Raw genomic sequence first — 25608 nt, 5'->3', positions numbered from 1 at the left:
TCAACTATGGTCAGACCATATTCTCAAAAATCAGAATAATTTTAGATATGGCTTAAATTTATTTTCTCTGTTTTGCACACAAGTTGTAGCAGAAAGATGTGGCTCACTCTGCAACCACTGATGTTAATGGTGCTAATACTGCTGCCAACTCTTCTGGAATCATTTCACTTTTGAATAGAACTATGACACGAATCACACTTTTAATTTTATGTCTATCTCCCATTAAACTACAGGCTCAGTAAGGGCGGTAACCATGACTTATCTATCTACACGCCCCCAGAGCCCAGCCCAGGGCTGGCTCTGACAGAGTGTCCACAACATGACTAGTAATTCATATTCATAAATCACATGGAAGAGTCATGAAAATTGATTAATGGAGCTGGGCTCCCAGCACCCTGTGGGATGGCAGGAGAATGGGCAGCATGCTGTGGAAACAGAATGAGGGGAGGCAGCCTTGCTTTGAAAAGGTCATAACCCTATGGTGAGAAGCTTGCAAAAAAGCCATTTATGTGAGCTTCCTAAAGGGGATGGCAACTAGGATCAAAGAGCCAACCTCAGCAACTTGGTCTCAGGCAAGGCCAGAAAGGAGAGGGGAACAAAGGAAATCCCTACATTTTCTTTCTTCCCCACACCCCAACACCAATGGCTTACAAACTAATTTCCTTGACCCAAGGCCACAACTTTCCTCCTGCTTGCCAAGCCAGCCTTCACTTACCCTCCAAAGGAACGTCTCAATAACACGTCAGATCCTCTAAAGGCCCCCCACTAACCTACAGAACAACCTCAAACTCCTACCAGGGCTCTCCGTCACCTGGCCAGCTAGCCTCACTAGTCTGACTCCATCCCTCCCAGCCTCTTCCTCATGCTTCACACCCTCAAAGCTGCGGTCTTCTTGTTAGCTGGCCCCATTCCCATCCCTCCCCCAATGCATTTTTTCTCACCTTCCTGCCTTTGTTCATGCTGATTCCTCTACCAGGAATACCTTCCACCTCAACCCTTTTGGGGAAAACTTCAATTTTCTTTAGAATTCAGCTCAGACTATCTCCTCCAGGAAGCCTCCCATTCCCTAAGTTAGATGGCTCTCTCACAAACTCACCACATGGCACTGACAACACTGAATTATGACCACCTTACTCATGTGTCTGTGTCTCTCCTCACATGTGCTAGAGTTCCCTTAGGACCTGTGTCATTCATCTTTGTTCCCAGGTACCTAGCACAGAGACTTACATGCCTGCAGAATGACCCAAGGAAGCTCCTCAAAACAAGCCAAGTCATAGAGGATGCAGCAGTCACAGCTGTCTCTGCCAAATTCATGTGCTTGGTCTACTAGGTGCCCCAGTGAGCGACCTAAGGGAGTTATAGGAGGGGCATAACCTAGGTATGCATGCCTCAATGCTACAAACTGAGGGACATTCAATTTTACTTGCTTAATCTCTAGAATGAATCTGAAAGCCAGAATCTTCCAAAAACCAGGTGAAAAGACTAAGCTTATAACTTACTTTGAGGCTCAGGTCAACTGTTAAGCAAGAAAGTTCTAAAGCTCAACACTAAATCCCCAAATTCACCCCATGAAAAATAGAAATGGAGAACAAAGTAGCTAAAGTCTGCTTCACAATGTGAGATAAACCTTTGTCCTTGAGATTTTATACAGACATGGGAGGGGAAGAATACAAAGATAGTGTTACACACTTTCACCCTGAGGGGATGGGATCATCAGGCAGGTATACATAATTAGACACACACAAGATGTGGCATCATTTGAAATGGGGAAAAACCATACAATTGACAATGTCGAACAAGGAAGGACTCACTAAACAAAGTAAGTAATAGCAACAGGAACACTAGGTAGCTAGTAAAAAAAAAAAAAAGACATAAAGCTATATGAACCAACATTGAAAGGTGTATATGACATACTATGAAGTGAAAAAAAAGTATAATTCATGTATTATCATCCTTTTAGTCATACATACCTATAATCTGCAAAAATATACAGTAAGTTTACAGTGGTGAATCTAGGAGGGGTTACAAGGGAACTTGCACTTTGTACATCCTACATTCTTATACTCAGGACTTCTTTTTAAGCAGCACATTAGACATTTGCAATGAACAAAAATTAAAATACCAATAGTTCAGAACTAAAGGATATAGTACAGGTAGCCCTACAATTTCAAGATTGGTTTCATTATTCTTTTTATGATCTATTTTCCTTTTTGTCTTTAATATGCAAATGTACATACCTGCATTTATTCGGCTGTCCAATATCCCCAAAAGCAGACTGGATTTTCTTCTCTACTTTCCAAAGCCCGTTCAGAGCTGAGCTAAAGACAAAGAGAAATCAATAAATCAGCTGCAGAGGTAATTGCATCCGAAAATAAAAGGACACTTTCATTAGGGAAACAGCCCAAACCATAAGCGGGAAGAAGCATTTGGGAGGAAGAAGGAAAAAACATCCTTGATGAGGACAATGAAAGGACAGAGGTGCCGCAGGGTATAAACATCAAGAAGGTATTATTTTCATGGCTTCAAGAAAGGAAGTGGGGACTTTTGCTTCCTGGCATACAGTGCCCTGCCCAGTGTAAGTGAAGACTGTGTACCCTTTCCATCAACAGCCTCTCTCCTGAGACTTGGAAAAACAGTTTAGGAAGCCCAAAGATGTGCACTTTTATTTCCTATTTCCATTTCCTTTAGAATTACCCTCCTCTCAAAGTGGTCTGTCCTTGGCCTCAATTTAATGGTGAAACAATGTACAGTATGATAAAGGGGGAGGGCCCTGAAATAAATCTGACAAATGATATACTTTAAGTTCACCAAATATTTTTGAGCCATTCTTATTTGAAAACTTAGGTAGCACATAAAGTCCCCTCCCAACTCCCCAACCTCACCTGAAAGCCTACTGGAGAAGAATGCCAGCTTGGTTCTACAGAACTAATGTGCCTGGTCCCATCCTCACAACCACAACTCACCGCCCCCGCCCCCAGAACCCCCCCCCCCCCCACCACACAGAGCTCTTTGCTTTAACTACTTTCCTTGGTGTTCCTCACAAATTCTTTTAACAGTAGAATCAAATTATTTTTGCAAATAAGGAGCAACCACCCTTAGTGGATTGAAAGTGGTTTCCAAGTTAACACAGGTTGTTGTCTCAGTTTTCTGTATGTCATTCAACACATCTGATCAGAATCCAGCTTTAGGAAGAGCACAGTCCCAGGCATAATGCGGAAGAAGTGGAGAGGGAGCAGAGGGGGTGGCCTGAAGATGTGTTACTTCTGAGGCTGCAAGGCCACAGGACCTCCCACAATCCAAGTGGGAGATGGCACGGAGGAGAACGTAAAATCAATCTAGAATCAACAGAGTGTGTCACAATGTCATCTTCTGTGCCTCTAGCTAACTCTGGTGACAAACACTGCTGAGAGCTAATTCGGGAAGGCTTTCCGCTGTAGATGTAGATAGGAGGCCACACAGGGGATATGAGCATGAATTTTGACGGGACAACTTTGATTTGGCTATTTTGACATGGACAATTTTAACAAGAATCAAAGAGCAAATTGTCAGATTGTCGGCTTTTAGAATATAATAAACTATTTTAATTATGTGAACAGATATCCTGCCCTGCATCGAAACAACAGCCTGATATTAGCTACATGCTAGTACCGTGCTTCAGTTCAGAAGCAGAATTTCAAATGTCACATTTGGAGATTTATTCAATAGTATTTCTGAGTTCTAAGTGCTAACAAATGGGTTATGTCACAAGGCCGCAATGAAGAGCAAGAGTACTATGGTCCCTGATCACATGGAGCTTATAGTCTACAGCAGCGGTCCCCAACCATTTTGGCACCACAGCGCAGTTTCATGGAAGACAATTTTTCCATGGACTGGGGTGTAGGGGATGGTTTGGGGATGATTCAAGCACATTACATTCCAGCTTACCTCCTGCTGTGCCGCCTGGTGCTGAATAGGCCCAGACCAGTACCAGTCAGTGGACCGAAGGTTGAGGACCCCCTGGTCTACAGGACCAATGGAATCAAACAAAAATGCACAGAAATGGGTAACTATAAAGAGCTTAAAATGCCCTGAGGGAAAAAAGAGAGCTCATATAAAATAAGAGGAATGTGATTGAACATGGGGCTCAAGAGGAAAGTTAATACTGACCTAAGATGTAATGGTTATCTGGAGAGGTGGGGAGAAAGCAATGTGGGTGCAGGATTATCATGTGCAAAGGCCCTTCAGACAGAAGGCACTAGTCTGGCCTCTCCAGCTGCATAAATAAGAAAATCCCTCCCATACTTGTTTTTACAGCACTAACCCATTTATCAGCAGTACTTGTCAACAGCATGTCTGGGGCCTTTCTACCCCAGGTTTCCTGCAGTGTGCCATCAGAGTCTATTGCCAAGGAGGAATGGAAATCAACCAGATGAGCTCCATGCAGAGAATTAAGAAGCCTGCCTCAAACCAGGAAAGGGACACATACGTGGAGCCTTTTAGAGCAGACAGAGACCTATAAATTCCACCAGGTCAAGGCTCTTTAAGAAGAGCTACAGCACAAATCTTTTTAGAACTCACGAAGCATTTTAATATGCACGATCAGATCACATGTTACTTGAACTTAGGAGTTGTGAGGTTGTTCTAGGCCTCTTGTAAGATTCTAGGATAAGACTAAAATCACTAACATTCTTCTAGAACTGCAATTCTATGACAACCTGTAATTAAGCAGAGTTTGGTTTTTCCACTGCAAACAACATTGTGTTGAAATTGCATTGCACCTAATTTCCAAACTGAACTCCAGTACTACTGGGCAGGACAAAAAAAAAAAAAAATCAATTTGCGATGCTTAGCATAGAGATTTAACTCTTTGAGAAAACAAGATCAGCAATAGAATTTTTAGACAACATGCATTTGCCATGATGTTTTATATGGTGACTCAATAAAACAAATTCCCTACTCTCAGAAAACTGACATTCTAATGATAAAGATTTTAAAAGCACTTAAAAGACATGCTAGGCATCATCCTAAGCACTTAAACCTAGGACTGCTGATCCAATTTACATGAAATGACAACTGCCCTCATTCAGGATGACAAGCAGTTTTTGGTGCCACAGCATTTGTGTAATGGCTTCATTCAAATAACATTTCAAATAAACCAAACAATATGTTCTAGCTACTTATTTTTACAATAGGTAGAAAAGGTATAAGATCAGTTTATAAATACTTTGGATAATTCCAAGAAATCAATTTAAGTTTCTTGGTACAAGATACAAAAAGAAAATCTTTAATGTTAGAAAAACTGGCCAGTTGGAATTACACAATGCCCTTTAAAAACAACACAGTTCCCTGGGCTCCATACCCAAGTCAAATGAAAACAGTGCAGCTCAGCAAATGGGAAGGACAAAAGTAGGCAAGGCTTTCTGAAGACAGCAGTGAATTCTTCCACCCTAACTTACGTACTTATAAATATCTTTCTTTCCATGGCAGAGGATTAATTTTATGGCTCAAACTTGTAGAAGCTACTTTAAATGAAAAAAAAAAAATCAGGGAAATTTTGTAGATTCTCAATTTTTTCTTAATTTGTAAAAGTCTTTGCAAGAGACAAGTACATCTGATACTTTCTGAATGAGGAAACAGTAACATAAACCCAACATAATTCTGTAAGCCTGAACAAGGACTAACCTGCAATAGATGGGATATAACAACTGTTTTCCAAATTGCACAATCCAAAAATCTATTTCTGAAGATACCAAATGCTCTTATATTTTCCAGGACATCTTTTGAAATACTAGTATCTGTATAAGAAAGAACATACAATTATATTTTGAATGGTGGAGAAACGAGACATAAAAACAGACTATGTTAATATTCACAAATATGATCATCAGAATATTAATGCCTTTTGGCCAAAGGCTGCTGGTAGATTTACATGATAAAAAACAGACTGGATAATGATTAAAATCAATGACAATCAAAATAAAATACTTTGGGTTATCTAATGTTTTTACTAAAGAAACCATCACACCTCCAGTGAGTTACTTTATGTATGTCTTAAAGGAGTCAAAGCTTTTCATCTCTGAAAATACAAATAAAATGTTGATGAATTAAGGTATGAATTCAGGGGAAAAAGTGTTTTTTAATGCAATCAGAAAATGTCCTGAAATCAGCTGTATAATACATACCTTTAAAATTTTAAGATTAAAGGTCTTAAAAAACTATTTCAGCAGGCACTAGTCTTAAGGTTGGTAAGGAAACTTAAAGCCAAAATGCAGGCTTCTAAAGGGCAGGGATTTTAATTTCTTTTGTTTAGCACTTTACACCAGCACATATGAATTAGGTGATCAATATGTAATTAAATAGTTGTTAAACAAAAGATGAAGGTGACAAACAAAGCAATATATGCAATAGAAAAGTCACCATAATCCCAGGTGTGTAGGTTCTTAATGACTTGATACACAACTAGCAAGTGTAGCAAGTGTGACCGTGAGCAAATCATTTTAATCTGTGAACCTCAGTTTTCCCATCCATTAACCTGAGAGGAAACATCCTGTCTAAAGAGTTGGGTAAGGATCACCCTGGCTGGCGTAGCTCAGTGGATTGAGCGTGGGCTGCAAACCAAAGCATCGCAGGTTTGATTCCCAGTCAGGGCACATGCCCGGGTTGCAGGCCAGGTCCCCAGTAGGGGCCATGTGAGAGGCAACCACACATAGATTCTCTCTCTCTCTCTCCTTCTCCCTCCCTTCCCCTCTCTAAAAATAAATAAATAAAATCTTTAATAAATAAATAAATAAATAGTTGGGTAAGGATCAAAAAAATCTTCCAAAAAAATCTTCATCAAGCTCCTACAGTACCTTTTTCAAATGAGGCCAGAGATGTGATAGTGCTCAGAAAGGTTTTAGGTGCTAAGCAATATAATGTAGTATATGGCAGAAGACAAAGGTAGACTGAGCTTGCTTAGAAAAACAAAGGAATAAACAGGGATTCTGACAAAAGCCTGGTCACAAATCAAAGTCCCATTTCATAAATCTCGGATGACAGAGTAGAGCAACTAGACGCGTGAGCTGGCGGCATCCTGACCTGGGTTTGAATCCTGCCTTCCACACCTACTAGCTATTAATAATCTTAGGCAAGTTACTTACCATCCCTAAACCTCAATGTTCTCAGCTTTAAGTGGAGGGATAAAATAGTGTATATCTCATAGAGCTGTTAAGAGTTAAATGAGCCCTGGCTGGCGTAGCTCAGTGGATTGAGCTCGGGCTGGGAACCAAAGTGTCCCAGGTTCGATTCCCAGCCAGGGTACATTCCTGGGTTGCAGGCCATAACCCCCAGCAACCGCACATTGATGTTTCTCTCTCTCTCTCTCTCTCTCTCTCTCTCTCTCTCTCTCTCTCCCCCCCCATTCCCTCCCCAAAAATAAATAAATAAATTAAAAAAAAGAAAAAATAGCAAAATAAATGTTATTTAAAAAAAAAAAGAGTTAAATGAATTAATGCACATAAAGTGCCTAACAGAGATTTTGGCCAGATTTTCTGTTAAACTGATTACGGCTTGACAGAATGCTGTTTAGTCAAGCAGAGGGGATTCCAGTATCTCCATCTCATGCACAGAACTAGGCACTCACACTTAATACTCACAAGAAACAGGAGAGGTTTTAGGCCAATCAAGTGGAGTGCCAGAAGTCAAACACTGATTCCAAAGATTTGCTCCTTTAACAGGAGGGAAAAAACTGCTTTAGAATGCCCCCATCACCAACACCACTATATTCTGTGGCTTTTTGATACTTTAGACATTCTAACATCCACCTAGGAGACTGACCTCATTCCACGGCCCTTCCCTTTAGAGATGGTTATTTAAAAAACCAGCTGTGCTCCAGCCCTCCACTAACTCACTGCTCTGGCACCACTACTGCAGGTGTGCAGAGGAAAAGTCCTGGTGGGCCTGGCACCTGCCCAACCCACGGGGCCATGGAACCTCCTGGAGGCCTAACACACACATCAAGACAGGGAAAGCATCTCTGCATCCCTTTCAGTCTCATTACCAGGGCTTCACAGCTTCAGGAGCCTTGGACGTGACTTGTGTCTGTTGCTCCCAGTGGCCCCCCCCCACTTTGCTGAGACCCAGAACAACTGCTCCGACAAAAGCATCACAAGATACTGTGCAAAGCTGATGGATTCCGGCCAAAAGACCAGATAATATAAATACAAAACCTGCTATTTTATCCTGTCAGCAAGTCAGAATTATGGCTTTTCTATATGCCATTCCTGCCACACAAAATAACTCACTTATAGCTATGGCGGCAATTCCAGGAATACCCCAGAACTGTAAGTGCTGCTTCATTTACAATAAACTTCCAGGGACGCTCAAACAATCAATGCCAACTCAATGGGTCAGGGCTCTCTGCTCTGCTCCCAGTGAGCCTGCTTTCCCTGAGAGGGTTTCTGATCAAAGTAAATATAGTACTCTGCTTAATTAAAGTCAATAAGTGTTTTCCTAAAAGCCACATTATATCAAGATGCTTTGCTACTTCTTTTCTTCTTTTACCACTAATATAACTATAAGGTTGTTGAAGAGCACAGAATACAGGGGTCAAAAATATGGTAGCAGGAGTGGACATGCCAAACATGGAGGGTGCAGAATGATGCCTTCGCCTTTTGTGTTTTTCAACCATTCTTGTATCATCGCAATAAAACCTTATACTTTAGAGCTTAAAACGTTTTTCACATCTATAACCACATTTGAGTCTCACAGTCCCTTTCACAGATGAGAAGATTCAGCTTCAGACTTTCCCACGGTCAAGTGGCCAGCGAGTGGTAAGGCTAGGCTCAAACACATTTCTTGGCCTTAGCTTCACTGCCCTTTCAGGTTGCTACACTTCCTTAGACAAGTCATGCGGCTTTGGGGAAATCTATAGAAGTACCACAATTAAATCTGAGCCCACCAAAACCTTACAGTCTATTAACAGCTGGCCAGATAAACATACAACAGGGGAACTTCAAGAAAGCAGATGTGGAGGTGATGTGAAGAGACGGGGCAGTGAGAACTACAGGAGTCAAGAAAGGACTGTGAAGTGATCGTGGAGAGTGGAGTCTGTTTCCAGCTTGAGGAACAGAGGAGGTTTTAAAAGACAGAAAGGAAGGGTACAACTGTTCTGGAAAAGGGCCAGGAGCAAGGAAAACAATGATGGATGGATGTGTAGGAAGAAACATGCAGACCAGGAGGGATCCTGCAGGACAAGGCAGATGGTGTGGAACGTGAAGTGGGTCCCACGGGGGACAGTGCCTGTGCACCAGCCTCCTCCTGTAGGCAGTAAGAGAAACCACCCGTCCATCAGAAAGGGGCCCCAGTTCCAGCCCAGTTCTGCCAGAACCTGCCTGATCTTGAGCAAGCCTCTGAAGCTCTCTGAGCTCGAATCCTGTGAAATAAAAATGTATTTATGTGACCTCTCAAGGTCCTTATGAACAGAAGCAGTCAGAAACCTAAGGGTCACCCTAACCTGGGTTTGGATCCCAGCTTTAAAGTCTGTGTGACCTTAGGCAAATTATTCTACCTCTCTAGGCTTCATTTCCTCTGTAAATGGAATTAATAAAAAGCATCTACTTTACAGGGCTGTTGTGAAGATTCAATATTTCTCTAAATCTTTTTACGAAGTAAGTTCTTGACTGGCTATTACTCAAAAAGCTCAGAGTTCATTAGGAAATCAGTTTTCTCTGAGTATATTCAAGGATTTTTTAAAAAAAAAACTTTTTCAATTAATAAAAAACCCTATTTTACAAATGTCTGAAACAATGTTATACTGCACAACACTAATTTTTCATTAATTGTATTTCCAAAATGTCATGATGCAAAGACACTGAACCTCTTGCTGATATGCCCTATGACAGAGCCTGAAGGTACCTTAATTTAAAGGAACACCAGGCCTGGCTGGCGTAGCTCAGTGGATTGAGCACGGGCTGCGAACCAAAGTGTTGCAGGTTCGATTCCCAGTCAGGGTACATGCCTGGATTGCAGGCCATGACCCCCAACAACCGCACATTGATGTTTCTCTCTTTCTCCCTCCCTTCCCTCTCTAAAAATAAATAAATAAAAATCTAAAAAAAATAAAATAAAGGAACACCAGGAAACCACCCTGAATCTCTCCACACATCAATGACTTTTACTAATTTATTTGTGTATCTACTCTGTATTTACACACTGCCTCTCTCTGTCTTGTACTAAACTCTTTTGCGGGCAGAAATCCATTGTGCACGTTTCCTGTAATTTTTTAACCACTCAGGGTTCTTGGGTACAAACAAGAGAAACCAGCTCTGTTTACCATAGGATAAAAAAGGGAAAGATATAAAAACACAGCAACAGTCTGATAAAGACACCATTCTAGCATGGCCGCCACAAGTCACCAGATAGCACCACTGGACCCCTCTCTGCTGTTTCCATGAATGATCTTATCTCTCTGTATAATATTTGTGCCATTCCCTCCAGATTCAAATATCCTGGGACCGAGGGATCCAAAAGGCTTAAACTAGCTCACCCCTAGTCAATGGTGTGCACCTCCTTCAGCTTCCATAGCAACAAAGACTATTCTGGAAATGAAGGGGATTCAGATGCTGGACAATCCCACAAATGGCACAGTCCACTCTAACTGATACAACAAAGGAACTCAGCTATTGCCTCAAAATATAAGTGAAGTTGGCGAGAAAGAAAGAGGAAATCTCAAAAAAGAAAAAAAAATGTCTCCCTACATGTGTCCCTACGCCTCTCCTCAACCAGGAAACTGGAATCAGTTTTTATGTTTAGTTTTGAGATAGCCTGCCAACAAGGGCTCCAATTTAAACTGCAGGCAGAGCTCTTTAGTGCGGAACACACTTGGTCTTCACCAAGGCAGCAGACTTGATCACCAAGTCGACCCTGCTCCTTCAGAGCACTGAGCCATCATCTCTCACTCTCCTACCTGCTCTGTCCCAGTTGTCTCTGGCATCGGCCAAGAACCCACTAAGGGCTGAGAAGAACTAGGTGATATCCGGGGAACCTGTGCTGATGGCCATGCTTTAACAACAGTTTTTCCAACCTTTTGACCATGATGCACAGAATGAAATATATTTTAGTGTGTGTGACACAAAATGAGTTTCACAGAAATATAATCTACTATGTGCAATTCACTCTGATATTTTCTATTCTATACTATTCTCTTCTATTTAATAATATATTTCTAAATGGTAAAGAAGACCCACAAAATGGATTTCATAGTCCACTGATGAATATCAAATCACAATTAGAAAAACACTAGAGTAAAGGGCTCAACAAAATAACCAATAAAATTTACTTTATATTCACTATTTACATCCAATGTGCATCCTGCCCCCAGCTGAACAAAAAACAGTGAAATGTGATTGTCTGGAATGCCTGATTACCAGAAGTTCCTTCCTCCTTTCCCCACTGTGTGTAGCCTACGATGTTTCAACACCAACAGCTACGCTGAGACCCACTGCACAATGCCACACTCAGTCTTCACCGTATAATACATATAGTTTCTTCTCCCAGAAAGTTCTCCAGTTGGTTATGTCCTAAGTCCATATGATGTTAGAGATCAAGAAAACATAGAAACTATACCCACAAAGCATGGAAGATCCCTGTTTTAAATTCTGCCAATAACTGCTACTCTTATCCATGATTAACTCCCACAGTCCCTAGTTTCTAACTTTATGCTTTGGGGAAACCAAAGCATAAAAAAATCTGAAGTCCATTCTGTTTACTTCACATCTGTGCAAAATTTCCAATGCATTTCATAAAAATAGCCACTGTGAACAGAAAGAAGAGTTCAATGTATGGCTATCAATGGGAATTTTCCAAGTCTTGGAGGCTTAGTGGTAAATAACCTGAATTAGGTAGGAGTCTTTTGTAGCAACAGTAATTATATTTATGTGCCAATGAACTGAAAAAGGTGAACAGATATACGTACCCCTTTCTCAAAATAAATGCTCACTTTATACAATGAGACACTTCTTTGTACCTTTGAAGTGAGGTCCCAAGCATGTGCAAAGCCATGACTACATCTATAATTCTTTTATCAAATAGCCCTTGTCTAACAAAAAACACTTCAATTTAGCCAAAATGTCATCTCATTGGACCAAACTATTTAGTGGCAATACCTGGTCTTCATTCATCCCATTTAATTTTCCTGTTGACTTTTTTTGTGGGGGCAGGGGAGGAGTACAAATTTCAGCCATGACGATTCTTTTGTTTCTCCTTTCAAGGGAATAAAAATGAGGTAGAGGAAAGGAGGATAATCTGCTAACACTACTGTTGAGATAAATATTATGGTAGGATGTTAATGACTAATTAGACTAAGCAGAAAAATGAGCATAACAACAACTAGGAAAAATAACTCACTTGTTCCTGGACAGCATTCATTAAGTAAAATAAGCAAGCAAAAACTCATCATGAAAAGCCTGTGAAGTACAGTTTGGCAAGAAAAAAAGATGCATCACCAAGAAGAGTAAGCAACCCAAAAATGTGGCTTTGGTAGCCACGTGATTGGCCACCAAACATAAGACATACCCAACCAATGCAAAAACCCTGTTCTGAGAAGTGTGAGGTGGGGGCTGGTGTAGCTAGTCCAATCCAGAAGGCTTCAGAGAGACCCAGTGTAGTGGGGTTCAATAGTCAGGTCAAGAAGACCTAAGCAGGAATATTGGCCCTGCCACTTATTACCTATGATCAAGTAATTTGTCAATTTTCTGTGGTTGTTTCCTCAGTTGCAAATAAGAATGATAGTAATTATTTTATAGGATTGTTTTAAACCCTGGGAGAAAAAAATATATAGGTCTAGTAGAACACCTGGCCCACAGGAGACATATAACAGTATGACAATGATGGAGGAGGTGGGATTTGAACTGGGCCTTTAAGGATAGGGAAGATACAAACAGGATGAAAATCGCAGCTGACTAAGGGAAACATTTGAAATCATGGTAATGTGAAAAACAGCAAAAGCAGGAAAGGGGAAGTGTAAAACCCTTTGGAAGCTGAACAGAAAGAGGAAAGGAAGAAAGCTGAGGCGAGCTTACAGTGGACCACAAATGCCCACACCTAAGGAGTCTGGACTTTCCTTTGAGGAGACAACCCTCAGGGAGAAGTCAAATCCCCAGACTCACATGAATTCTTCAGAAACAAGAAAAGTCCCCCTTGTGTGTGAATGTGCTATATGGGGGTGGGGGCACTCAGACACAAAAAGATGATGGGGTAAGGCTTAGGGACACTTAAAATTCAAGTGTGGAAAAATAACCTTTTTTTTAAGTATTTTAAATGAATCAACTAGTCCTTGATGGATATATAGGCATGGTACACTGATATTCCCCACTTCCCCTGAAGGGTGATCATCCCAGGACAATAAAGGTTATCTGAGTAAGAGCTAATTTGAATATTCATTTTGGGAATCCATACTCTAACCTCACCTTACTAGACACATGCTTTCTCAAAGAAGAAATTTCTTTCTTAGAGAGAGAGAAAGAGAGAGAGAGAGAGAGGGAGAGAGAGGGAGAGAGAGAGGAGCTAAAAGTTTTCTTCTACAAATTACACTGTGAATGAGTCAGAGAAAACTCTCCCAGAGCTTTTTCCTCAAGGCTGAAGAGCCTGGCTGGGGCCTTTACTTATCAGCTCAGAAAGGCAGGCAGCACAAACATGCTGCTGGTGATGCTGCTGGTGATTCACCCTCCTCCACGGGTGCAGTCTGAGGACTACCCTGGGGAGCCACTCTGAATTATTTTTGTAACATCTTGTCCTTGGATGAAAGGGAACACAGAGTCAGAAATAGGAGGCCAGGAGGTCATCTATTACTCAGCCGAGTTGTTTATGCCGCCCTGTTTCCCTATTATCCAGAATTCAGTGTCCTAGATAATTGACTGCCCATGTTCCCAGGGATTTAAATAGGGTAGAATTCACAAAAATCATGCTGAATGGAAATTTATCTGCCTTTGATGATTCAAAAGGTCATATCGGAACTTCTCAGGCCTTAGAATCATACTTTTGACCAATTTTCACTTCACAAAACTGTGAGGGGTGAAATGGGGGTGGAGAACCCAGTTAGAAGATTCTGCATAAACAAGTTCCCTTGCACTATCATCCATTTAAACAGTCTCCACAAGCTTGCATGAATATTCTATCAGCCAGGTGGTCCTTGAACATTTCTGGTCTTGGCCAAAAGAATGTGTTTGTACAGTGCACTACATGGCTGATAAGAAGCAGAAATGCTGCACAAATCAGGTATTCTGATGCCAAATCTCATAAATCCCACACTGCACCAAAATAAATATTAATGAAGGAACCTCTGCCTTTTCAGCCTTTCTCCAAATGAATGTAAAGAAGCAAAGTCAGCTTAACTGTTCATAATCATTAACTAATCAAAATCAATAAAAATCAATAAATACAATTATATAATTTTTACGCCTTACAAAGCACTTTCAATACATAATATCTATTGCTCCTCAATAATTTTAAGTATCATTCCTCTTATTTTACTCCCATAAGACACTTTACTTAGTGTCTCTAAGGCCTAGAGACACTAAGTGACTCATGAAAGGGCACGTGTATTTATTAACTGAGACTCAAATCCAAGTCATCAGGAGGCACAGGAAGTGGAAACTAAAGAAAAAATGACAAATGATCATGGTGAAAAGGTCAAATTTCACTAATGGTCAAATCAAATTAAAATGACAGAATGCCATTTTTTAATCTGTCTAATCAGTAGAGGTTATATGGTTATTTTTAAATATAGATACAAGCCTGGATTAGGTAGAAGTATAAATTACCATCATCTCCAAACTATAAAAGATATTTAGACTCATGATAATAACAACATGCATTCAAGAATACAGACTACATCACTGAAAAGCCAAAGTTCCTCTCCCTACTCCCCAGAGATAATGGCTATTATCAGTTCTTTGGTACAACCTTCCTGAAGGGCAATTTGGCTCCACATGTCGGTTTGGACTTAAAAATCCTTGTTTTGCTTCAGCAACCCCAAAATACATTAATGAGAAAAGCACGTTACGAAATAGCATGTAGGTGATCCTAACTATGTTGCATGGATACAGGCAAAAAATCCTAGAGAGAGAAAAACGATGGAGAATGGGGAAGACACTCTAAGAATCACCTGTGTTAACAGTGGTTATCTTAGGTGCCGTGGAATTAGTGCTTACTTCATTTTTATGCTTTTGAAGATTTTCCATGTGTTCTACAACTGTGTGTTACTACTCTAATCAGGTGGGAAAAGTAATTCCTCAGGGTTACACAGTGAGTTAGGGCTGGGACCAAGGTTCAGAAGTGTCAACTCCTACTCCACTATTTAAGCCATCATATCCACATATCACTCTGCCTGCTGTGATTTTAAAACAGTTCAAGAGCTACTGATGACCCAAAGCAATTAAGAGATGTGACAGAGCAAAAGGTATTATTTGCCGATGAAAAAGCAAGATATTAAGTGCTATGACTTCAGAGGAGAGAGACTGTTCTAGCACAGAATGATACCAAAGGCTTCATGAATCAGAGATCTGGACAGGTAAAAAGAAGAGGTAAGCACCATTCCAGGTGAAAAGAAAGATGTAATCAAAGACATTAGGCAGAAAATCAGCAAGCCTGTTTTGGGGAACAGCAAGCAGAAGACTTAAGCCTATTCATAAAGAGAAACAAGAGACAAGACCGAGGAGGTAGGCTGGGGTCAGACTGAGACAGAAGGATGGTACCGAAGAAAGAGGAGCTGGGAGTCACAGACTGCTCACACATCCAGCTGGTGAGTGAGCCACCAGCATCCCATTATTTCTCTCTCAAATTAAGGCAATAGTGATCCCAAAAGTTCCTGCCTTCCTTCTCATCTGCCTCTACTGCAGCCTCCACAATGCACCCACTCATATTTCTATCCCACAAAGCTGAAATTTTACCCTTCCAACTTAAACTCTATTATTTCCCACTCTCTTAGGAAAGATGGCCTTCAAGGCTACTTGTGATTTAACCTCCCATGGATTATTACCATTTGTACTCCAGAATCCAAATGTAATGAGTTATTTGCAGTTCCTGTCATCTAACACACCTTTGTCCTCCAAGCCTTTGCCATCCCCACTCATTCTTCAATTCAGAGCTCAGGAATCATCTCCTCCATCCAGGCTTCCCTGTGCTTACCTTTACAGCAGTACTTACAACCCTGCTCTGCAATTGTCTGTAGAATTGCGTCTTTTCCACTGTCTTTGTGCCCTACCAACCCACCCCTCTCTCCCCAAGGCCCCCAGGAGTAGGGACTGTAGCTGTTATCTGGCAATATGCAGCACCAAAAATCAGTGCCTAGGAGACAGCAGATATTCAATAAATGTTTGTGGAAGAAACAAACACTTAAGTTAAACATTTCCTTTGCCAGGATGCCTTCCCTAGCGATCCCTAACCATCCCTGCTTCCTTCCAGAAGTACTCACCTAGTCCATATGAACACTGTGTACTAGCTAGCATTTCAGAAACTGTTTTGCAGTATTAAATGTGTAGTGAAATGCCTAACTAAATTGTGAAAAGCCAACTTTGTATTTTTATCCCCCCTCCCACCCACACCGTGGTACCCATGAAAAAGCCCACAGCCTGTTCTTCTTTCTAATGAGCAACAACATACCCTGACGTTTCTCCATGTGCTGGGAGGCATCTAAAATTACAAAGTCTACTATCAACTTAACTGGGCCTTCAAGTGGGAAAAAAACTCAAGTTCATACAAGATATTAAGCAAATGTTGATTTCTATTACAGATCAATGATAAATTGTGAATCAAAATTATAGACAGTTTTCAAATATTCTCTTATTTATATTGCCCTGTGAAGCCTTTAAATTTATTTTAAAGAGTAAAATTCAGTGCCTTTTCATATATTCATAAAATTGTACCTCTATCATCACATCTATCTAATTCTGGAACATTTGTATCACCCCCAAAATAGACCCCATGCCCACCAGTAGTCCTCTCCATTCTCACCTGCCACATCCCATGGCAATTGTTAATCTTTTTGACTATTCTGGACATCTCACATAAATAGAATCATAAATATGTGGCCTTTTGTCTGGCTTATTTCACCCAATGTTTTCAAGGTTCATCCATGTTGTAGCATGTATCAGTATTTTATTCCATTTTATAGCTGAATAATATTCTATTGCATGAAGGCATTTAAATTTTTTAAGTATTTTAGAAAAATAAAAGTAGTAGAAGTAAAGATACTCCTTGATCTTAAAAATCATCATAGAAAGCAGAAAACAGTATTATCAGGAATGTATTTGTTACCACAGTTTTCTCATTTAATCATGATAACCACCTATGAGGTCAGGGGAGCCTTCATTTCTTCAGATGAGAAAACTGGGGCTCAGAGAGATGACACCACCAAATGTCATTGCCAAGTGTAGCTAGTAAGTGGTTAAACCACAACAGTCAATCTATTCTACTCTCTTGGTACTCTCAGCAGTAAAATGGGTCCCACTATTCGTGCCATCAGTAAAACTAAGCAGCCCCTCCCTGTCAACCAGCTGATAAAAGCTAAAGGACAATGTCTGAACCCCTCAGGCATCTGCTCTCTCACAAACAGTTATTAAACTCCCATGCCCCATGTAAGGGTCTAGGGGCATAAAGTGAACACTGAGCATACACAGTTCCTTGGTTTATATATATCTGTAAAGGTTTTGTTTATTTTTAGAGAGAGGGGAAGAGAGGGAGAAAGGGAGAGAAACATCAATTCGCTGCCTTTTGGACAAGCCCCACCTGGGCTTCTCACACCCGCCCCAACCAGCAATCCAGCCAGTGACCTTTTGCTTTGCCAGAAAACGCCCAACCGAGTCACACTAGTCAGGGCCACCATAGAAAGCAGGGCCTTTGTTTATAGATTTTTGAAAATTTTGTTGTACTGTGTTACTGCATATTACGATGAGAGACTTAAGAACATTTAAACGATGTTGGAAAGAAAAGAGCCAAAAGGATGACGGTGAAGGTACAAGACGGAGAAGGGAAGATCTAATAAACCAAATGTCAGAAGAAGATGGGGATGGAGAGGCAACAGAGCCCCTAGATTCAGAGTGGGTAGTAGAGATTGCTAGTCGTATGCCATTATCCTTCCTCCCCTTCTTCAATAATGTATAGCAGTGCAGATGGATGCCCACAATGAAGACTACAAACGCCAGCCTCTTACAGCAAGATAAGGTCATGAGAGTCAATTCTGGCCAATGGGATACAAAGTGTTGTATGGCAGCTTCTTCCCAAGAGGCTAGCATATGACCTTTGCCCCTTAATATCTTCTAGAAATATACACAGTCTCTAAACCTTTTTAAGGTGAGCTTCTAATATGAATGAGATAATGAACAATATGAGGATTAAGTGGCAGGGCAGGAAACCTAGTAGATAAGAGCACAAAGTTTAAAATCACTCCTCTGGGTCCTAATTCTGACTTTTCTTTGAGAAAGTTTGTCAACTTAGACATGTTCCTAAATCTCTGAGCCTCAACTCTTTTATCTATAAAACGGGCTTCAATAAATAGTGTTGGGAAACTGGACAGATACAAAAGAATGAAACAGAACCAATATCTGACACCATACACACACAAAAAAACTCAAAATAGACTGAAGACTTGAAAATAAAAGTTGAAACCATAAAACTCCTAAAAAAAAAATAGGTGGAGGCGGAGAAGAACAAATACCACATGATCTCACTTGTAATGTGGAATCTAAAGAACAAAATAAGGAAACAAACAAAATAGGAACAGACTTATAAGATACAGAGAACAAACTGATAGATGCCAGAGGGGAGGGGTGTTGGGACACTGAGTAAAAAAAGTGAAGGGGTTAAGAAGTACAAACTGGTAGTCACACAATAGTCACAGGGATGCAAAGTAGAGCACACAGAATATAGTCAACAACATTGTAATCACTATGTATGGTGCCAGGTGAGTACCTGAAATACCAGGAGGAACCCTGTGGAACATATATGACTAACTGCAGTGCTCTACATCTGAAACTAATACAAAATAATGTTGAATGTAAACTGTAAATGAAAATTAAAATTGTTTAAAAACAGGGGGTAAGCTCCTTGACATCATTCTTGGTTGGCAATGATTTACTGGATTTGACACCAAAAGCAAAAGTAACAAAATCAAAAACAAACAAGTGAGACTACATCATACTAAAAGGTTTCTGCATAGCAAAGGAAACATCAACATGAAAGGTAACCTACTGAATGGAGGAAAATATTTGCAAGTCATATATCTGATAAGAGGTTAATTCCAAAATACACGAAGAATTTACATAACTCAGTACAAAACAATCTGATTAAGAAATGGACAGAGCTGGGTGGTGTATCTCAGTGGATTGAGTGCGGCTCCAACCAAAGCATCACAGGTTTGATTCCCAGTCAGGGCACATGCCTGGGTTGCAGGCCAGGTTGCAGGCCAGGTCCCCATTGGGGGCCATGTGAGAGGCAACCACACATTGATTCTCTCTCTCTCTTTCTCCCTCCCTTCCCCTCTCTAAAAATAAATAAATAAAATCTTTTAAAAAATGCAAAGTTTAAAAAAAAAAGAAATGGACAGAGGATGGCCAACAGATACGTAAAAAGGTACTCAACATCACTAATTATCAGAGGAATGCAAATTAAAACCACATTAAGGTATCATCTCATCTCTTTTAGGATGTTTATTATCAAAAAAACAAGAAATAAGTGTTGGTGAAAATGGGAAGAAAAAGGCACCCTTGTGCACTATTGGTGGAAATGTAAATTGGTGAAACCACTATGAAAAACAGTATGGAGGTTCCACAAAAAAATTAAAAATAGAACTACCATGCAATCCAGCAATTCCACTTCTGGGTATTAATCTGAAGTAAATGAAAACACTCCATGATCATAGTAGCATCATTTACAATAGCCAAAACATAGAAAACAACCTACATGTCAATCAACCAATGAATAAACAAAGAAAATGTGATACATACATACATATATATACATACACACATCGTGGAATATTAAGCCATGAAAAAGGAAATTCTGCTATTTGCAATGACATGGATGGACCTTGAGGGCATTATGCTAAATGAGATACTGTAAGTCAGACAGACAAAAACAAATTCTGCATGATGTCACTTATATGTAGAATCTAAAAACAAAAAACGGAACTTACAGATACAGAGAATAGACTGGTGGTTGCCAGAGGCAGAGGAAGGGGGAGATGGGAGGTGAGTGAAATGGGTGAAGGTGGTAAAAAGGTATAAACTTCCAGTTATAAGTAAGTTCCGGAGGTGTAAGGTATGGCATGGTGACTGTAGTTCACAGTACTGTAGTATATATTTGAAAAGTTGCTAAGAGAATAAATCTTAAAAGTTCTTATTATAAGAACAAAAATTTAACTATGTATGGTGATAGATGTTAACTACATTTATTGTGGTAATCATTTCACTGTGTGTGTATGCATATATACATACACACACACTCATATATAATCATTATGTTGTACGCCTAAAACTAATATAATGTTATACATTAATTATAAATGAATGAACAAATGAATGATCAATGTTGACCTGATTGAGACTGGAAGATCTAAAGTAAGCAACATGCTAGAAATGTATTAAAAGGAAAAATGTAAAAAATATCACAAGAATTCAAAAACAGCCCTGGCTGGCGTAGCTCAGTGGATTGAGCGTGGGCTGCGAACCAAAGTATCACAGGTTCGATTCCCAGCCAGGGCACATGCCAGCAACCGCACATTCATGTTTTTCTCTCTCTTTCTTTCTCCCTCCCTTCCCTCTCTAAAAATAAATAAATAAATCTTTAAAAAATTCAAAAAAGAAAGTAGGAATAATATTACTTCTCATCTCCTAGTACTGGTAGTCAAGTCCTTGCCAGGGATAAAGGAACTATGTGACTGCTACTATGACAATAACTCTAAATGACACCTTTATCAGGAGAGTATGCTAACACCACCCACTTGTACTAGAATCAGCATACCTGACTCAGAGTCAGAAAATATGTCCAGTGTATCTCCATCCTACAGGTTACTGCAATCAAAATCTAACTTGGGTTCTCTCCCTGGCACATGCTCTTAGGAAAGTCAGCAACTTGACTTCCAGTTCCTGGAGGACAAGAACAAGATCTTTTCTACAGCCGCAAGGAGTAACTGGCACAGTGCTCTGGAAACTAATAGGAATGTATTTGTTCAATAACATCTACTGAAAAGCTACTATGTGCCAGGCACTGTACTAGGCACTATGGTTAGAGTCAGGAACAAGAAAGACAAGATTCTTTAATACAGAAACACACACAGTTTTTTTAAACGAAATTTATTGGGGTGACACTGGTTAATAGGGTCATATAGGTTTCATGTGTACATTACTGTGACACATGATCTGTATATTGCATAACCTTTTAAATGTTGATTTAGTTAATGAATCTGAACTAGAAAATGTCATAGCCAGGAGTGACATTAATGACTAATTCATTCAACCTACTCATATTATAAATGTGAACAAATACCAACAGTAGTTCAGTGGCAAGATCAAAATAAATATAAGGGTTAGATTAAATCAGTATTCCCAAACTGTTTTCTAGAATATTATATTTCTATGTAACAATAATAATTGTTCTACACACATATTGCTCAGAATTATATGGAGGAAGAAAATGGAGGTCCACAGTGAAATGAACTGGGAAAACACTGGTGAAACAAAGTTAAAGAATATTTTTAACATGAGCTCTCAGCCTTGAACATGCTAATAAATGTAGTGAGTCCCCAACTTCTGCAAAAATATTTGACCTGGGGACTTCTTTTTCAATGGAATATATATTTGGGAAAGTCTGAATCAAATTCTATAAATTTATCTAAAAGTATCAATTTCAGAAAGCCTTCTTTCCTGAGATGATTTAATATACCAGATTCTTCAGAAAAGGAATTAATTCATTCATCCACCCATTCATTTAATCAATTATATTCATATTATTTCTCTGTCCCCCTCTCCCTCTTCCCCATCCCCCCTTGTTTCACATCCTAAAATTGAATAAACACAAGCATAGGAATAAAACTAAGATTTAAGTTTAATCAACCAGACTAAAAAGGTACTGATGAAAGTGGGGGAGAAGGGGGCATTTTTCAATGTCATCTCAAACAGGTGTTCTGGAAGGTTATGCCAGGGCAAAGCTACATTTCCCTATTTCTCAATAACCCAAACACCTGGGGAAAGTCCTTGCAATTCCCCAACTCTGCCCCAAATGATCCTCTGCCTTTATTTACTTAGTCCTTCTTGCTTTTTTTCCTCCTTCACCCCACTAGATTTTCCTATTTTCCTCTCCCATCTTTCTGAAAGTCTTCTCTTTTCACCATGTGACTGGATAAGTTATATGACACACTGGCAACCGGCCACAGAGTGTTCCCAGAAGACAGCCCACCTCTCAGGAAACCCTGCCTCGTTCCCAGTAAAGGGAAAATGACAGAGCAGGGAGGTGGCAGAGAGTGCGATGGTGGCAAGTTCAAACAGCTTACAGAAATTTGGGAACTCGTGCAGATATCTGTTCACAGAAACAGGCCACACTAACCATATCCAATTCATACTTAATACATATAAACATTTTTATACATGTGTCAAATGAGAGTGTCAAATTTTTTGAAAATGAGAACCCTGTTAACAGTAATAGCTCATAATCCCTCTGCTGTGCATTTTCTTGAACTGATAAAAAAAATAACCATATTTAAACCATATGTAATGTGGCAGGCCTGTTGTAAAACTTCCCAAACAACCTCCCCACCCTCACGCCCTCTCCCGGCACAGATACATAACCTACACATTGGGAAGCTCTACTATATACCAAATTCACACACACCTCACCCAATCCCATGCAAACAGAAGAAAAATTAAGTAGGAAAATGATTTCCCTACCTAACCTCCCCATCTCCTATACTTATTTATGCAATTAAGCAATAAATAATCTTTAGTGTCAACTCATGTGTAGTATCTTCCACGATCCCTATAACAGTTTTGAGAGAGAGGTCAGGTTCTAGCATCCTCATTTTTAGAGGCTGGAGGCTCCTCCGTTTCCCAGTCTCCAAATGCTGTTGGGCCCCAGGTCTCAGACTTGATTTACCCTTTCTCTATCCACACTCATTACCAAAATGGTTACACATAGTTTTATGACCTAAATGCCATTCATATGCTGACATTTCCCAACTTATATCTCAGAATTCCCCTCTCAAATACCTAATTGCCTCTTCAACATCTCCACTTGGAAATCCAAGCAGCATTTAAAGCCCATATAAAAAAGCAACACTTGACTCCTGCAACCACCTCCCTCTTCCTCAGTGTTCAACATCCCAGTAAATGCCACCAATCTTCACCATACTGTTTCAGAAAAAAACAAAAAACAAAACAAAACTAGAGGTCAGTCTTCACATATCTCTTTCTCTCACATCCCACATATAAACCATCACCAATTACATCAGCTTTAGCTTCAAAATGGGTCATACACCCAACAATTTCTCACCACCTCCACTGCTACTACCCCTTCCCAGTCACCACCACCTTCTTACACAAGCAACCCAGAGACAGGGGTGGTGCAGTTTTATTCTCTACTGAATCTTGTATCTGCAATGTTCGACACAATAAACAGCGAATGAATACATGAATACTGGCTCAGAAAGGTGATCTGACTCACAGAGTAAGTTAATGACAACAGCCAGATCTTGAACCCAGACCTCCATGTGCTGAAGAAAAAAATCCTTCCCACTATTCCATGGCTTTGAAGCTTTAAAGGAAAGGGTGGGAGTGAGATAAATAAACACTACTACCTTTCATCTTTATGCTTGTTTTTCTTTTACCTTTTACCCTTCTCTATCAAATGTACATACTCAAAACTTCTTTTCCAACAAACTTCTATTCCAGGCACTGAGGAAATGCATACAAAGAAGAGAAGTGTTAGTGGATCCAAAGTACAATAAACTTCTCAGAAACAACTTTAAAACTGAGTTCATATTGATAAAATAGTATAAAATTTTTAAAGATTAATAAAGATAACAGGGAAAGGGACCAGATCACATGCTTCCGTAACCTAACCCCAATTCTGAACTGAAAATATCCAACACAGGGTAGGCATGGGGGTATTTCTACAAAGAGTACAGCGATATATGCACACATTTTATCTAAATGCCTGTGTATGTGTATGCCTATTGGTGTCCTTAAAGCATAGTACTAGAAAAGGAGAGGGCTGGGCTCTGAAGAAAATAACACTTTTCTAAGCATAATAAACCTCTAGGCTTTTCCCAGACCAGCAGCCCAAGGTAGTTTCTAAAGAGTGCCAGACCCACGACAGGCTCTGCCACAATGAATCTCACCGCACTGAGCCCAGGATCCTCAGGTATAAAGCATACGAATGAGACGTGTTAGATGTGTGCTCTTGGCCCTGACATGCCAAACAAATTTTATGGAATTGGGCCCTGAGAAGACACAGAATCTACTTCAAGTACAAAATACACTTCCAAGTACAATAAAATATACTAATGAAATGCACAAGTGTTCCTTTACGATCAGATAGTTCTTAATTTACAAAAGAGCTAGGAGGACAGCTCACACCACAAGTGTGCTCACTGATTAAAACATAATCATGACCCTTACTCTGCTATTCTCATCAGCCTACACCCTTCTAAATCAGATTTTGCCAATTTGAAACTTGAAACACATTCAAAAGTGTTTGGCATTGTACCATCTGTCCAAAATGAAACTAGTAAAGAAACTAACAACCAAGTTATGGAGACTATTGATCTCTGTGACACAGGAACATCTCAAACAATTTACAAATGCATATTTATCTCTAAATATTATCAGTAATGTAAAGTTAGGTCACTGCTGCTCAAGTCAAAACATATGCACTGTAATCACAATTAATTTTATCAAATTCTTAAATATAAAACCTCTATTAAGCCATTTATAAGACTAGATTTTTTGGGGGGGTGGGTCCTTTATTCTCATGGTGGTGAGCCCCTTGAAATGCATGCATATTGAGCTGCATCCTTATTGATTTTAACATAATAGAGGTCTTTCTACAGAGCAACCATTTCCAGGTACTCTATTCCTTTTCATGTATTCCACTGTGCAAGCTTTCAACATATTCAGGAAGTTTTCTTTCTCATCTGTTCCAATGAGTAAAAGTTTTACTATGCAAACTAAAAAAGAAACATTATGTTTTGCTTATATTAGTGCATTTGGGAGACAGTCCTGAAAATCCCAGAGCAGAAGCAGGTGGTTAAGAATCCTATCTTTCCCGGTCTTAATGGTTTTATTTCTTTAGTAGCAAAATGCCACTTGAATAATCTTAACCAGACATTCAATTGCTGCATTTTATTCCAAACTTCCTAAAATGAAAATATATGCCCAGTCTTTAAAAAGTAATATATTGTATGATCATGGCATATATATACATGGCATACACATACACGCAAACACAAACTTTGTTTAAATAAATATTTTAAAAGCCCTGCAAAGTGTACATTGCATTTGTAAATGTAACTTTGTGATGTCTCAATGTTTTGGTACTCCCCACCCCTCAAAGTCACAAGTGGAAATCCTAACACCCAGTGTGATGATGGTGTCAGGAGACAGG

General features: G+C 39.8%; 1 protein-coding gene across 2 annotated transcripts in view; it reads right to left on the bottom strand.

Moving 5' to 3' along the window:
* Positions 1-25608, bottom strand: part of JAK1 (Janus kinase 1) — a 124168-nt gene that overhangs the window by 52558 nt on the left and 46002 nt on the right. The window contains exons 2-3 of one of the 2 annotated variants that reach the window (XM_045835339.1): positions 5662-5774; positions 2238-2318 (exon numbers count right to left, since the gene is read on the bottom strand). In XM_045835339.1, the coding sequence (XP_045691295.1) occupies positions 2238-2243 (6 nt within the window). In that variant the 5' untranslated portion in view covers positions 2244-2318; positions 5662-5774. The remainder of the gene's footprint in view (positions 1-2237; positions 2319-5661; positions 5775-25608) is intronic. The other variant, XM_045835338.1, reaches the window with a different exon arrangement.

The sequence above is a fragment of the Phyllostomus hastatus genome, unplaced genomic scaffold (genome assembly GCF_019186645.2).
Source record: "Phyllostomus hastatus isolate PE091 unplaced genomic scaffold, TTU_PhHast_1.1 phas_contig_209, whole genome shotgun sequence".
Classification (NCBI taxonomy): Eukaryota; Metazoa; Chordata; class Mammalia; order Chiroptera; family Phyllostomidae; genus Phyllostomus; species Phyllostomus hastatus.
This window is presented reverse-complemented; position numbering and strand designations above follow the sequence as displayed.